Raw genomic sequence first — 16,117 nt, forward strand, 5'->3', positions numbered from 1 at the left:
GAGCTTTTCTTTTAGATGTCAACACTGAGCTTGTTCTTACCATATACAGTAACAGAAACGTGCAGCATTGAGTGTTTCCCTTTACTTTAAACAATGACATAAATTGTATTTTTTTTTTTTTTTTAAAACAGTACATCCCATTTCTTTCAGTCCTTCTAGCAAGGACAGATTTGGGCATTTGTAAATTCTCTTAAGTGCTATTACTAAAGGCATATGCCTAATGCAATGTTTAATCCTAACTATTAGACAAGAACATGGCCTCTTCCCCACCACTTCCAAAGTAAAAACCTCACAGACAGACAGTGTGCAGTAAACTATAAAATACTGAGATCCGTATGAAGACATAAGTGGGGCAGGCTGAATATCAGCACACATTTATTTGAGAGGTGGAGGGGGAAAGAGGAAGAGAGAATCAGGTTTTGAAACAACTGGGAATTTTAAGAGCTATAAAACAAGGATCAGAGATACAATCAAATCAAAAACAAGGACTTGATCCTATACAAGATCCATAAATGCTGACCCTTACTGTGGATTCCCACTGTCTCCCCTTCAACCACCAAAATAGAAAACAAACAAACAAAAAACCACAAACCCACACCCCAGGAAAATGTTATCACTAAGCAGAAAGTAAGTTCTGCATTTCTTACCAGTGTCTGATTCTGAACAGGAGGAGCCCATTCATATGTCACAGTATTGATGGATATATTCTTCTTGGCAGACACCGGATTAGTCAGTATCATTACGTTGCGTTTATACATGGGAATTCCATCAGTTTTCAGCTTTGCAATAAGGGTTGTGTATTTTGTATCTTCAAAGAGCTTCCCCACTTTCCGATCTTCCTCATTGCTTGTGAGGACATCATGTTCTTCCTGGCCACATTTGCAGTTTCGACATATTTTTCTATAAATTTGGAGGAATATAGGCAGTTAGCACCCTAACTGCAGGCTGCATCTCACATTAGTTACGTGCATCAAAGTGAACCACTAAAAAAGCACATCTGCTGCCTTCCAAAAACTGTACATCTACATCTATAATAATTTAGTGTTTTTAAAATAGGAATAGAGCAATAACTGGGTGACCCTTCTGAAATTAAAGAGGTTTTCCATCGTTCGTGTAGTAATCTTCTTTGCCCTTAAAAGACCCAATCTTTATAAACTTCAAGTGGTAATTTCTTTACCAGTTTCCACACTTCCCTTTTATTGAACATGCCCACAGTGGTTTGTTATTATAGAGTTACTAATAAGTGCTTAAAAACAAGGTCAGATATTGCAATATTCGCTCAAGAGGACAAATGCAAATCTATATCTGAAGTAGCTACCACAAAAACAGAACATAAGAATCGCCATACTGGATTAGACCAATGGTCCATCTAGCCCAGCATCCTTTCTTCTGACAGTGGTCAGTACCGGATGCTTCACAAGGAACGAACGAAATGGGGCAATTTATCGAGTGATCCCTCCCCTGTCATCCAGTCATAGCTTCTGGCAGTCAGAGGTTTAGGTACACCCACAGAATGGGGTCTTGTCCCTGACCATCTTGGCTAATAGCCATTGATAGACCTATCCTCCATGAACTTATCTAGATCTCTTTTTGAATCCTGTTCAAAGAACTGTGGCCTTTACAACATCCCCTGGCTGTGTGTTGTGTGAAGTACTTCATTATATTTGTTTTAAACCTGCTGTCTATTAATTTCATTGGATGATCCCTGGTTCTTATGTTATGTGAAAGGGTACATAACACTTCCTTATTCACATTCCCCATACCATTCATGATTTTATAGACCAGTTCCCTCAGCCTCTCCTCATAAATCATGTGCCCCAGTCCCCTAATCATTTTTGTTGCCCTCCACTGAACTCTCTCCAATTTGTGCACATCCTTTCTGTAGTGGGGAGCCCAAAACTGGACGCAATACTCCAGATGTGGCCTCACCAGTGCCAAAGAGAGGAATAATCTCTTCCCTCGATCTGCTGGCAATGCTCCTACTAATGAGGCCCAATACGCCATTGGCCTTCTTGGCAACAATGGCACACTGTTGACTCATATCCAGCTTCTCTTCCAGATTGGATATGAATAACAAATTCTCACTCTAAATGGTGATTCAAGCAGGCTACAGAGATTCTTAAGGGGCCAGCTGCACTTGCTTACAGCTTAAAACCCCCAGGTGTTCCTTTCACAGGCTAAAAATCCCTTTAGGACCCCACCTCCCCCCAGTTCAGTCTTTGTTCCTCAGGTGTTTCCAGGAGTCTCTTTGGGCAGGGAGTCAGTAAAGAACCACGCTGATGTCACTCCCCTGCCCTAAATAGCTTTTGCATATGGCAAGAACTCTGTCTCAAAGCTTGGTTCCCATGCCAGTCAGTGGAAAAACACTGGTATTCCAAGATGGAGTCCAGTACCAGGTGACCTGGTTACATGTCCCTGTAGTGCCACAGCAGCCATTGCTCGGAGGTGTTTGTAGCATCCTCAGGAAGACCCCTAGGTGGGAAATAAGCTCCTTCTAAGGCAGTGGGTCTCAAACTTTTTTTACTGGTGACCCCTTTCACATCACAAGCCTCTGAGTTAGACCCCCCTTATAAATTAGAACACTTTTTTATATATTTAACACCATTATAAATGCTGGAGGCAAGCGGGGTTTGGGGTTGACAGCTTGCGATTCCCCCCCCCCATGTAATGACCTCGCAACCCCCTGAGGGGTCCTGACCCCCAGTTTGAGAACCCTGGTTCTAAAGCCTATTGCTCTCCCTAATGGCTCATTAACTTGAATGGGCCCTTCCCAGCCAGCCATCTAGATTGACAGGTCTTTTGCCTAATGGCAGTTGTAAACACATTTTGATACAGATACAGAGTCAATATTCCTAACTTCAGATACAAAAATGATACATATATATAAATAAGATAACCATATTCAGTAAATCATAACCTTTCCAGTGATCTCATGACCTATATCTTGCATAAAATACATCAGAATTATGCCATAAATCATATTATAATAATATCACTGTGAAGAATATGGGGTGCAGTGTCACAAGAGGACATTCCCTCTTATCTCATGACGGCTTACTTTGCTTAAGAACCATTGGTGAGAGATCTTGTCAAAGACTTTCTGAGAGTCCAAGTATACTCCATCCACCGGATCACCCTTCTGACCATAGAAGAAAACCCACCGTGGATAAAAATCAATAAAGGATATTTTTATTTAAATAAAATGTTGGGATTTAATGTAAATACAGGTTTATTTTTAAGAATAAACCTATATTTAAAATTAAATTTGAAATAATGACAACCTATGTTAAGGCCTAAACTCACTGTAATCTATTAAAATCATGTAAAATAAAAATATTAAGCAGTACACGTTTGCTGCCAAAGCTTCAAAGAAACCCAAATCACAGAACTGGTGAAAGTCACTGGCTCAGCACCTGTACCCAGTGTTTCTTGAAGTGCTACATCAGTTTTGACAACAGCAGCCTCTTCTGGTGCTGAATGTTTTCTTCATTTCAGTATATTCAACTAGTTCAGTTCAGTGACTATTTTAGAATTAAGAACCAATTGGGAGTTGAAGGCATCTTGTTTTCCCCTTCCAATTTATGAGTAAAAACTCAGTGCGGATGAAATCTACTAGTTCTGACATCTTGAAGAACGTGGTGACCAGAAACAATCAATTCCATCCAATAGCTACATATAAGACTTCATCTGTTTAATAAGCAGTTTTAAATGAAAAAAACATGTTTTAATAAATTGATACTTTTTGTATCCTGTACACCAAAAAGATATTTAACTAATAAAAATTTAAAATGCTGTTTTCGTGCATTTAATTGAATTCAAATTTCCATACAAAAAGACCTTGACACAAATAAGTAAAAAAATTAATCTAGTAACTAACAAATGCATCATTCACCACATTCCTAAAAAGTTTAAAACTAAGAATGAGTAAATGCAAGTTAAGAAATTATATTGCTTAAATGTTCATAGATGCAGCATATCCTCCTTGTTAGTAAAAAGAAACACCAAATTTAGTGTAAAGGCTATATTTAGTTGCAAATCAACATTTTTTTAGGATTACCAATAAACGAGAGAGTCAATCTTTCTGTAGGAAAATAACTAATGCAAAACAAAACAAAATCATCGCTCCCTGATGATTTAAATGAAGGTTTCCTGATTGAGGATTTAAAAATCAGTCCACCTTGGTCATTATCCTATACTCTATCATAGAATATCAGGGTTGGAAGGGACCTCAGGAAGTCATCTAGTCCAACCCCCTGCTCAAAGCAGGACCAATCCCCAATTAAATCATCCCAGCCAGGACTTTGTCAAGCCTGACCTTAAAAACCTCTAAGGAAGGAGATTCCACCACCTCCCTAGGTAACCCATTCCAGTGCTTCACTACCCTCCTAGTGAAAAAGTTTTTCCTAATATCCAACCTAAACCTCCCCCACTGCAACTTGAGACCATTACTCCTTGTTCTGTCATCTGGTACCACTGAGAACAGTCTAGATCCATCCTCTTTGGAACCCCCTTTCAGGTAGTTGAAAGCAGCTATCAAATCCCCCCTCATTCTTCTCTTCTGCAGACTAAACAATCCCAGTTCCCTCAGCCTCTCCTCATAAGTCATGTGCTCCAGCCAGGGCCGTAGCAACAAAGAACGTGGCCCCCTCCGAACATATGTCCGGGCGGGGCCCCTTACAGTGCAGAAACTGGAATGCGGTATTTATTTTATACAATATACAGGGTTCATATTATGTATAAATAGGCCTACAGTGTACATGTATTCCGTATTTACGCAAAGCGCTTCTTTCGAGCCTTGTTCTCCGCAAATTGGTTAATCAATGCATCATAGTCCAGAGATCTGGCCATCTTGTTTTTGATTGAGATAACTGCAAGCGCAGAAAGCCTGTCATCTGTCATGGTTGAGCGCAGGATATTCTTGATCAGTTTCATTCTGATGAAGCTCCTTTCAGCACCAGTGACAGTAACTGGTGTGGTCAGAAGAATTCTGATGCAAATGCAAAGATTCGGATATATCTCCTGAAGGCTGTTCTTGTATAAGTACGTTAAAAAATTGTTTGCCGTGACAAGTCCTCTCTCTTTCTCGATGACATAAATAAAACGATTCAATTCCATTATGAGTTTGTTGGCATCAATGTCTCCCATTTTTCTTTCAAAATTTTTGCTGTGATTCTCCAGTTCATTTTCTCTGTGACACTGCTTCAGGCTGTTAGCGTTGTACAGAAATCCAAACAACTTATACCACTCCATGAGTTGGTCAAATCGTGACGAAACAGAAGATATGGCCTGATCAGTGAGAACAAGAAAGAACTGCGATTTGAATTTTTCTTCGGCAGAAAGACGACTCGAACCATCAGCACATTCGTAATCAAACATTCTCTTCTTACGTCGCACCCTGGTTTCTGGAAACACCTGCTCAATACCCATATGCTCTGCTATTTCACGTGCATTTGTGACCACAGAGATATATCCTGTATTTCGACAGTCTTCCAAAAACTTCTTTGTAGCACCAACTTCTGCCTGCAGTACATCAATTGACACGTCTGGTGACTGAATTAATTTGCTGGTTTTATTGACGTGAAATAGTATATCGTACCACGTGTACACAGTCAGAACAAAAGGCCACGTAGTAACATGGTCTAAAAGCGCACCGGCTTCTGTTGCTGTATTGCCATCTTTCTTTTCGAGCGCATATTCTCGCAACGATGACAAAGCATTGCACAATTCTTCAAGGTGATAACGCAATGGCTTCACAGCATCAATTCTCGACTCCCAACGAGTGTCCGATAACCCTTTAACAGATATTGGCATATGTTCTTGAAGTATATCCCAACGTGAAGGTGAAGAAGAAAAGAACGTATATTCTGTTAATCAGACCGAAAAAGTCAACGGCATATTTCGATGACTTTGCCGCGTCTGAGATCACAAGATTCCAAGTGTGAGCTCCACATGGTACATACAAGGCACGGTCATTTATTTCTAGCATGCGGGCTTGAATTCCTTTATTCTTTCCTCTCATATTTGCGCCGTTATCATAAGCGTGGCCTCTCATGTCAGCAATGTCTATTCCTAAGTTGTTTGCCTTTTCAAGAAACGCTTCCAATAAGCCCTCGCCAGTTGTATCATGAACATTAAGAAAACCAACCAACGCTTCACGAATATTGACACCATCTTCACCGTTGCATTCAACAAAGCGTAACACCACAGACATCTGTTCTTCATGTGACACGTCGGGAGTACAGTCCAAAATAACTGAATAATATTTTGCTTTTTTAAGCTGCGCTATGTTGGCCTCTTGAATGTGACTGGCAACAAGTTGAATCAGCTCGTTTTGGATCTGTGGACTGAGGTACTGAACATGTGTCTCTGCCTTCTTAATCCTCTGTAAAAGTTCGCTGAGGACAGTATCATACTTTGCAAGCAATTCAGACAGTCCCAAAAAGTTGCCATTCGAAGGACCGCCGAGCTTTTCATTACTTCCTCGAAATGCCAAGTTTCTTTCGGACAAGAAAATAACGACATTAACCATGCGTTTGACAACATTTCTCCAGAAATCTCTTTCTTTCAGAAAAGCCTGCAATTCGAGTTGGTCAATAGATGTACGGTTTACTATGCCTGACCGAAGGTCAAACCATTTCACCATACAGTCTTGATGACCTTTGCCTGTTTCATGCTGCTGAAGTCTTTTTGACAGTGCTTTCCAAGCAGATGTTCCACGACGTAGCGGTATGTCGCCAGTGCCAAATAATTTACAACAAAAACAAAAAATGGCATCTTTCTGAACTGAGTACATTAACCATGAACGTCTTATTTTCTCGCCATTTGCCATGGTTCGATAGAAATGAGTACTTGTGAACCTCTGTCTTTCCTCGTTAAATGGAAATTCGTAACTTTCATTCTGCTGCGGTGGGCCACGTGCAACAATGTCACACACTTGCCTGTCCGATATTATAGACGGCTAATCTCCTGGATCATCAGTCAGTGGTTCAGATTCAGATACTTCTTTCCCGACAGCAGCTGGAATATCTGTCAGTTTGTTTGGTAGAACAACTGGCTTCACCTTCGACCTCACTTGAAGCACTTCTGGATACTATTCGTCGCTGCTAGCGCTGTCCGTTTCATGTGCTTGTACCTGTACGTTGGATTGCAGCGCAAAATACGTTGACAACTTTGGAATTTTCTCAAGTTCCTTCTCGGCATCTTTTGCTGCCTTTCGTTTACTAGCTCTGCTCTTATACATTCTCTTAGACATCACAAAGCACGCTTCTGCGTTGGAAACGAATCGTTTCAAACGATAAAAAATTAAACAACTAAATTAATAACATTTATCCGCCGACCGCCATTATGAACGCAAATACACATTCTTTGAATGGGTCCAACTAAAATTCGAAACTGACTGACAGACAACTGATGTAGCCAATAGCATTATGATGTATCATAATGACTTCACGGTTTTGTCAGTAAAACCGACATGGATTGTGCAATAGCGTCAATAAATGTCACTTACCTAGTTATACCTTACATTTTTTTTGCCACTTTTAGGGGCCCCGTTCCTTGCGGGGCCCCCTCCGGTCGGAGGGTACGGAGGGCGCTCGCTACGCCTCTGACTCCAGCCCCTTATTCATTTTGGTTGCCCTCCGCTGGACTCTTTCCAATTTTTCCACATCCTTCTTGTAGTGTGGGGCCCAAAACTGGACACAGTACTCCAGATGAGGCCTCACCAATGTTGAATAGAGAGGAATGATCACGTCCCTCGATCTGCTGGCAATGCCCCTACTTAAACAGCCCAAAATGCCGTTAGCCTTCTTGGCAACAAGAGCACACTGTCGACTCATATCCAGCTTCTCATCCACTGTAACCCCTAGGTCCTTTTCGGCAGAACTGCTGCCTAGCCATTCGGTCCCTTGTCTGTAGCAGTGCATGGGATTCTTCTGTCCTAAGTGCAGGACTCTGCACTTGTCCTTCTTCAACCTCATCAGATTTCTTTTGGACCAATCCTCTAATTTGTCTAGGTCCCTCTGTATGCTATTCCTACCCTCCAGCATATCTACCACTCCTCCCAGTTTAGTGTCATCTTCAAACTTGTTGAGGGTGCAGTCCATGCCATCCTCCAGATCATTAATGAAGATATTGAACAAAACTTGCCCCAGGACCGACCCTTGGGGCACTCCGCTTGATACTAGCTGCCCACTAGACATGGAGCCATTGATCACTACCCGTTGAGCCCGACGATCTAGCCAGCTTTCTATTCACCTTATAGTCCATTCATCCAGCCCATACTTCTTTAACTTGCTGGCAAGAATACTATGGGAGACCATATCAAAAGCTTTGCTAAAGTCAAGGAATAACACGTCCACTGCTTTCCCCTCATCCACAGAGCCAGTTATCTCGTCATAGAAGGCAATTAGGTTAGTCAGGCATGACTTGCCCTTGGTGAATCCAAACAACCCCTATTGGGAAGTTATGTATTCTAACAAGTATTGTCCCAATTTGTAAATGGTGATAAAATAGACAGCTGTTAAGTGACTTGCCCAGGGGCACACAGAATCAGTGGCAGAGCTAGAATTTCCTTTTTTTAAAAAGGATGCTCCCACAGGCCTAGTTTGGGTTCTAACAGGACCCTTGTCTCACCCAGAGAGCAGAGAGGAAAGAGTAGCTGCACATATGCAGATAGTTCTAGTGCTTAAAGTCTGCCAACTGAGGGGACACTCCCATTCCCCTGCCATGAAGTGATATCCGCAGAAGACAATAAAACAGGGTTTTTTTGGATGAAGACTGCCTAGCCTGAGTCCCTGGTGAAGGAGGAATTAGCATCTGACAGTCTGCCAGATATCAACCTCTTCCCAGGTTCTAGCAAGGGAGAGAAAATGTGCCCCGACCAAGGGCCAGCAACTTGAAGAAAGGACACAGTGGCTATTTTGTTCCAGATCACATGTGGGGGGCTTGGGGGAGGGGGAGAGAGGATAGCAATTGTTATTTTCCAATAATAAAGCACAATGAAGAGACTGAAAATCTGATGCTCTTGGTGGAAAAGGTTGGGTTAGATATTGGTTCTAAATTTTAAAGAAGCCGTATTGAGAGTGCAGGAACAAACCATCCTAACGTGCAGAAAGAATAGTAAATATGGCAGGCGACCAGCTTGGCTTAACAGAGATGCTTACAAGAAGTGGAAACTTGGACAGATGACTAGGGAGGCATATAAAAATATTGCTCGAGCATGGAGGGGTGTAACCAGGAAGGCCGAAGCACAAGTAGAGTTGCCGCTAGCAAGGGATGTGAAGGATAACAAGAAAGGTTTCTACAGGTATGTTAGCAACAAGAAGGTTAGGGAAAGTGTGGGCCCCTTATTGAATGGAGGAGGCAACCTAGTGACAGATGATGTGGAAAAAGCTGAAGTACTCAATGATTTTTTTGCCTCGGTCTTCACAGACAAGGTCAGTTCCCAGACTGCTGCACTGGGCAGCACAGTATGGGGAGGAGGTGAGCAGCCCTCAGTGGTGAAAGAACAGATTAAGGACTATTTAGAAAAGCTGGACATGAACAAGTCCATGGGGACGGATGCAATGCATCCGAGGGTGCTGAGGGAGTTGGCTGATGTGATTGCAGAGCACGGTGGATAAAAACCAATGAATTAAAAAAAAATGATTTTTTTTATTTAAATCGGATATTTTGATAAAATGCTTTTTGAGGAAAAACCTATCTAAAGATAGTTTTAATTAAGATACATTATACCTCAAAGATATCTCATATGGAATAGAGATTATAAATTCTAATTCTATAGTATGAGACAACATATTCAAGTAATGTTTAAGAAAAGTTTTGTAAATGAGTTCCAATAATTCATGGATTAGGGACCCAATCTTATGGGGTTTCAGGGGCTTCTATATAAATTATTTAGGTTAATCTTTCTATCTACCGAATGGGATTCAGTGCTCAGTCTAGAAGATACCATCAGAGATGCTTAGTTTTGCAGTTCTCAAATGGTGGATTTGTGTCTCCAGAGATAACATGCCTCTTTACAGCAAAAATGTTTTAAATGAGTAAATAAATAAATCAAACAAACAAACTAGAGGTGAGAAATAACAGACCTCAACCGTATTGTCCCTCTGCAAATTTGTGCACACAGAGTCAATCCCTTACCTCTCTCTAAAAGTGCAAAGTTTCAAAAAGCATCTCTGTTAAGTCACCGCATCCAGAGCGGCTTGCAGAGGCGCCCAGGAGACCAACTTCCCCTCCTCCACCAGTGTGGAGAAATCCACCCGAGAATCCTGAGGCAGGAGCTCCATGAACGTAGCCGTCGCCGAGCAGGTGTTATGTCCGTAGCGGCTTACAGTGGCCTGCTGGTTGGCTACGTGGCGCTGCAGGCCTCCAGTCGAATAGACCTTTCGGCCAACTAGGTCCAGCTTCTTGGTGTCCCTGTTTTTAGGGGTGGCGCCTTGGAGCCCCTGGCGCTCTCTCTGATTGGCCTTATCGACCACCAAAGAGTCCAGGGGAGGGGAGGTATAAAGGTGTTTATACCCCTTAGATGGTACGAAGTAGCGCCGCTCAGTTTTCTTGGCTGTAGGGGCCAGAGAAGGGGGCTCTGCCACAGATTTTTGGACATGTCCACTACTGTTTTTATCAGTGGCAGAGCAACCCTGGATGGGCCGGAGGGAGTGAGGATGTCCACAACAGGGTCCAATTCCTCCTCCACCTCCTTGGCCTGTATCCCCAGGCTTTGAGTGGCCCGTCTCAATAGCCGCTGGAGAACACGGTTGTCCTTCAGAGCCAGGGCCGTCGATGTCCCCACGACCGCTTCATCAGGCGAGGACGAGAGGACCGGTAGCGGACCCTGCTTGCTACCCTCAGCCCCTCTGGGGTCCCTCAGCACATGGTACTCGAGCTGCGGTGCCGGTGCGGATGGGGGATTCGGCACCGTGGCTGGTGCCGGGGCCGACAAGTCAGGCAGTGCTGAGCCTGACAGTGCTGGTGGGGTCAAAGCTGGAGCCCTTGGTGGTGCCATTGCCTTGAGAGACGGTGCTGGAGCTGGTTGTGCCAGTGGTGCCACTGACGGCGGAGCTGGCGCTGTCTGTGGCACGAAGGATGCCAAAGACACCGAAGCAGTCCTGGATCGCGGACCATGGACTTGACCCTGGCTCTGGTGGTAAGCCCAGGGTGACCAGAAGGGCCATTGAGCAAACAGCTGCCACTGTTGCTGCCACAGTGCTGGGTATGGCTGGTGACTCCATCGAGACTTGGACCTCCTGTTCCATGATCTGCTGGAGTGATAAGAGTCCGCCTCTGAGGTCTCTGAGTAGGAAGACCACGGAGGAGCAGTACCCTGGGTTGCCGGCGAGTGGTGCCACGAAGCCGAGGAACGGTGAGGCCCCATATACCGTGATATACCTTGACTTTAGCAAAGCTTTTTATATGGTCTCCCACAGTATTCTTGCCAGCAAGTTAAAGTAGTATGGATTGGATGAAACGACCATAAGGTGGACAGAAAGCTGGCTAGATCATCGGGCAGTGACAATGGCTCGATGTTTAGTTGGCAGCTGGTATCAAGCAGAGTGCCCCAGGGGTCGGTCCTGGGGCTGGTTTGTTCAACATCTTCATTAATGATCTGGATGATGGGATGGTTTGCACCCTCAGCAAGTTTGCGGATGACACTAAACTGGGGGGAGAAGTAGATATGCTGGAGAGTAGGGATAGGGTCCAGAGTGACCTAGACAAATTGGAGGATTGGGCCAAAAGAAATCTGATGAGGTTCAAGAAGGACAAGTGCAGAGTCGTGCACTTAGGACAGAAGAATCCCATGCACCGCTACAGGCTGGGGACCGACTGACTAAGGGCACGTCTTCACTACCCGCCGGATCGGTGGGTAGCAATCGATCTATTGGGGATCGACTTATCTCGTCTAGTGAAGACGTGATAAAATCGATCCCTGATCGCTCTGCCGTTGACTCCGGAAATCGACCGCGGCAAGAGGTGGAAGCGGAGTCGACGGTGGAGCGGCAGCAGTCGACTCGCCGCCATCCTCACAGCCAGGTAAGTCGACCTAAAATACGCAACTTCAGCTACGCTATTCACGTAGCTGAAGTTGCGTATCTTAGGTCGACACCCCCCCCCCCCCCCGCCCCGTACTGTAGACCTAGCCTAAGTGGCAGTTCTGCAGAAAAGGACCTGGGGATTACAGTGGATGAGAAGCTGCATAGGAGTCAACAGTGTGCCCTTGTTGCCAAGAAGGCTAACAGCATATTGGGCTGCATTAGTAGGAGCATTGCCAGCAGATCGAGGGAAGGAATTATTCCCCTCTATTCGGCACTGGTGAGGCCACACCTGGAGTATTGCATCCAGTTTTGGGTCCCCCACTACAGAAAGGATGTGGACAAATTGGAGAGAGAGTCCAGCGGAGGGCAATAAAAATGGGGGGTGGGGCACATGACTTATGAAGAAAGGTTGAGGGAACTGGGCTTGTTTAGTCTGCAGAAGAGTGATGGGGGGGATTTGATAGCAGCCTTCAACTTCCTGAAGGGGGGTTCCAAAGAGGATGGAGCTCAGCTGTTCTCAGTGGTGGCAGATGACAGAACAAGGCGCAGTGGTCTCAAGTTGCAGTGGGGGAGGCCTAGGTTGGATATTAGGAAAAACTATTTCAGTAGGAGGGTGGTGAAGCACTGGAGTGGGTTACCTAGGGAAGTGGTGCTTGACAAAGCCCTGGCTGGGATGATTTAGTTGGGGTTGGTCCTGCTTTGAGCAGGGGGTTGGACTAGATGACCTCCTGAGGTCTCTTTGAACCCTATGATTCTAATCCTTGAGCTGGCAGCAGCACTTACAGTGTGTATGTTTGGGAGTGGAGGTGTGAGGAATGGAAATCAGCTTCTTATACTTCCCACCAGATCTACATGTTGCGGAAAGTGGTTTCCCCTCCCTTCTACTCTCAGGGGATGGAGGATGGGTTTATTAGATCAAAACAAATTAAAAGTTCATGAAGGACAGGTTCAGTGACTCTGCCAGCACCTTCCCCATCCCTGGATGTGTGTGTTAGGATGAGGTGGAGGGAAAGGGTGGATTGAAGAAGTTGAGACAGCCAACCTTTTAATACAACTCTGGGCCACATCCTGGTCTTTACCACAACCACTTTGTGCTGGCTCCTGTCACAGAGCAAACCTGAAGCTGGCAGATTCAGCTGCCCAAGAAGAGTTCCTTAGCATGCCCTTCCCTTCACCTCACTAGCACAGGTTTGGTTTAACAGCCCTAAATCTCAGGGTCCTGGCCCTCAGTATAAAGGGAATACAAATACTCCACACCCCTTCCCCCTGTAGGCATAAATCTTGCCAGGCATGAGTAAACTTGAGTGCAAGGTTAGACTGTAAAGAAGGGTGTGACAGGCTGTGTGCTAGAGATAGTGTTTTCAGGCTAGTTGAGATAAATGGGAACACCTTGAACTGATAAGCTTGAAATGTAGATAAGGCGAGGACATAAGCAATTATCACACAATCTGCCCAGTGTTCAAACCAGTTAGAATCAAGAATAGATGTTCTGAGCTAGGGCTAGGTCTACACTACCCGCCTGAATCGGCGGGTAGAAATCGATCTCTCGGGGATCGAATTATCGCGTCTCGTCGGGACACGATAATCGATCCCCGAATCAACGCGCTTACTCCACCAGCGGAGGTAGGAGTAAGCGCCGTCGACGGGGAGCCGCGGAGGTCAATTTTGCCGCTGTCCTCACAGCGGGGTAAGTCGGCTCCGATACGCCGAATTCAGCTACGCTATTCGCGTGGCTGAATTTGCGTATCTTAAATCGACCCCCCCCCCATAGTGAAGACCTGCCCTAGGAAAAATATATACAAACGGTGCAGTGACACAGGTGATTTGGTATTATGGTATCACCTTGTATGCAAACCCCATGTCTGGGCCCGGCCAATGTGGGCATAGAGCTGTTACATGCCTAATTAAAGTAACCTGAGTGACTAACAGAGTTTTTCGATCCCAGAAAACAAGATGAAATGTTCTCTTGGAACTGGATGAGGTGTTCTGGGTAAGCCGAGTGGAAAAGGTCTCGAAGGAAATCCTAAAGTTCCCCTTCTACTGGTATAGCCCCTTGGAGCCGGTGCAATTTAAAACATCCTCAGGTAGGGTGACCAGATGTCCGGATTTTGGGGTCTTTTTCTTACATAGACTCCTATTACCCCCCACCCCCTGTCCTGATTTTTCACATTTGCTGTCTGGTCACCCTATCCTCAGGGCAGCTGCAAGATGTGCCTAAGGATCTGCTTTTTGGCCCCAGAATGAGGAAAGATATGAAATGTGGCTTAAACCACCATATTTCCAACCCTGGGCTGTACCAGGTGCTGAAGGGTTAGATGACCTTGAGGAAACTACTGGTCCCAAATAGCTTTTTTGTGAACTTGGCAGGCTATTAGCATCTTTTGGTATTCACACAGCACTGTGAATTCTCAGACTGCATTTCAAAAGGCAAGTCAGAACATTCCCTGCTGCTTGTAATAGGTTACGTTACATGACTCCAGTCTTACACTCCATCTAGTGGGAAAGTATGTAATCATACTTAAGGGCTAGTCTACACTGGCAAGCCTCAGCAGCGCCTTAACGTGGCTTGTGTGGTCGTGGCAGAGCGCTGGGAGAGAGGGACCCCTAAAACATAAATAGGCAAACCTGCAGACCCCCCAACCAGAGGCAACACCTGGGGGTGGGGCACGTGGGACAACATACCCCCCTCCTCCCGATTTCTGCCTTCCATTTGGCCCTGCTCCCTGAAGTGCTGATGTAGCAGGACAGAGCAGTGGTGTATCTCCTTGGCTAGTCGCTGCCTGCTTGTGGAGCCAATGGCTGTGAGGCAACCCCTTCTGATAGCAGGGGGAGATCTTTCTTCTGCAGTAATTTTGAAACTTTTGGTTGCACCCCTCCCCAACCCACACAGGCTGGGTGGCCTGCTGGGGTGAGTTGGGGGTGGAGATGGCGCTTCCTCCCCAAGTCCCGCCACCCGAGGCTGGAGCCCGAGTCTTGGCAGACCTCCTGAAACCTGCTCATGCCCCCCATCCCTGGTTGAGAAGTGGTGCTGAAGAAGATTAATATAAGAGAATGCCGGTTAATGTATAAAGTTTTTTCCCCCCTTGCAGGGAGGTTTTGCCAAGTTTATAGAAGTCTGCATTTCAACACAATTTCCTTGCCTTCCAGGAGTGGCAAAACCCTGCAGGAATGAGTATCATCAATTCACACTGTACTTTAATTTGAACAGTAGATTCCATGCTGCCTTACTTCAACAGTTTTTAAGTCTTTATTTTACCTACGGTTTTTAATAGTTATCTCTTAAAAAGAAAAACCCTGATGGTGATAGTGGTTCAGAAATGCCAAAACAAAAACAAAACAAAAACCCAAAACAATTAGCCTGATAACGCTAAACTGCTCAGAGAAAAATAAGTGTTGTGAACAATTTTGAAGTCTTAAGACTACAGTATTAATATCCCACTGAGAAGAAGTGGGTGCATCCGCGCCACAAAGAGTATTGTTGTAGGCTATTTGCAGACACCACTACATTAACTTACACTTAGTTATTATAACCTTGAAGCCTAGACAGTTTTTTTTAAAAGCTTAGACTTTCAAATAGTTCTGTAGCAATTCGAAAATAACCTGTAGTTACATGGCTTCACAATCACACCATACACGAGGCCCTATTTATGACATAGATCCTTTCACCTCTGTCTTCCAAGCCATCCTGTGCTCTGGATAGAAAGAGGCTTATAGTTTCCAAACCTGGTCTGTTCCACACAAGGGAAATGGCCTGCCACCAGCTAGTCATACAACTCTCAATCTTGTTCTCCAGAAAGCCTATGGGGTCTTTCACACAAACATAAGGAGAATCCCCAGCAGCTCTTTGAAGCGTGTTATATTGTTTTCAGGCCTGACACTACAGCAGGGCTTTCCAAACTATGGTCATACCATCAGCAGTTGGGGTGGCTGCAATCCCTAGTATGTGGATGATACTCACAATGTGAGTATCTTTTGCTCTTCACAACTTGCCCTCTTATGTATGGTGCGCGCAAGATCATGATGCATGGAGGATACCATTTTGCTCTACAAAATGGCATCCTCCACACAGCCTGACCTTGCAAATACCA

The 16,117-nt window shown here is 44.8% G+C and overlaps 1 protein-coding gene across 1 annotated transcript in view; it reads right to left on the bottom strand.

Moving 5' to 3' along the window:
• TES (testin LIM domain protein) overlaps positions 1 to 16,117 on the bottom strand; it is a 42,538-nt gene that overhangs the window by 8,687 nt on the left and 17,734 nt on the right. Inside the window, exon 3 of the mRNA XM_024207101.3 lies at positions 648 to 900. Within this exon, the coding sequence (XP_024062869.1) occupies positions 648 to 900 (253 nt within the window). The remainder of the gene's footprint in view (positions 1 to 647; positions 901 to 16,117) is intronic.

This window comes from Terrapene carolina, unplaced genomic scaffold (assembly GCF_002925995.2).
Source record: "Terrapene carolina triunguis isolate 2854851 unplaced genomic scaffold, T_m_triunguis-2.0 Scaffold68, whole genome shotgun sequence".
Taxonomy (NCBI): Eukaryota; Metazoa; Chordata; order Testudines; family Emydidae; genus Terrapene; species Terrapene triunguis.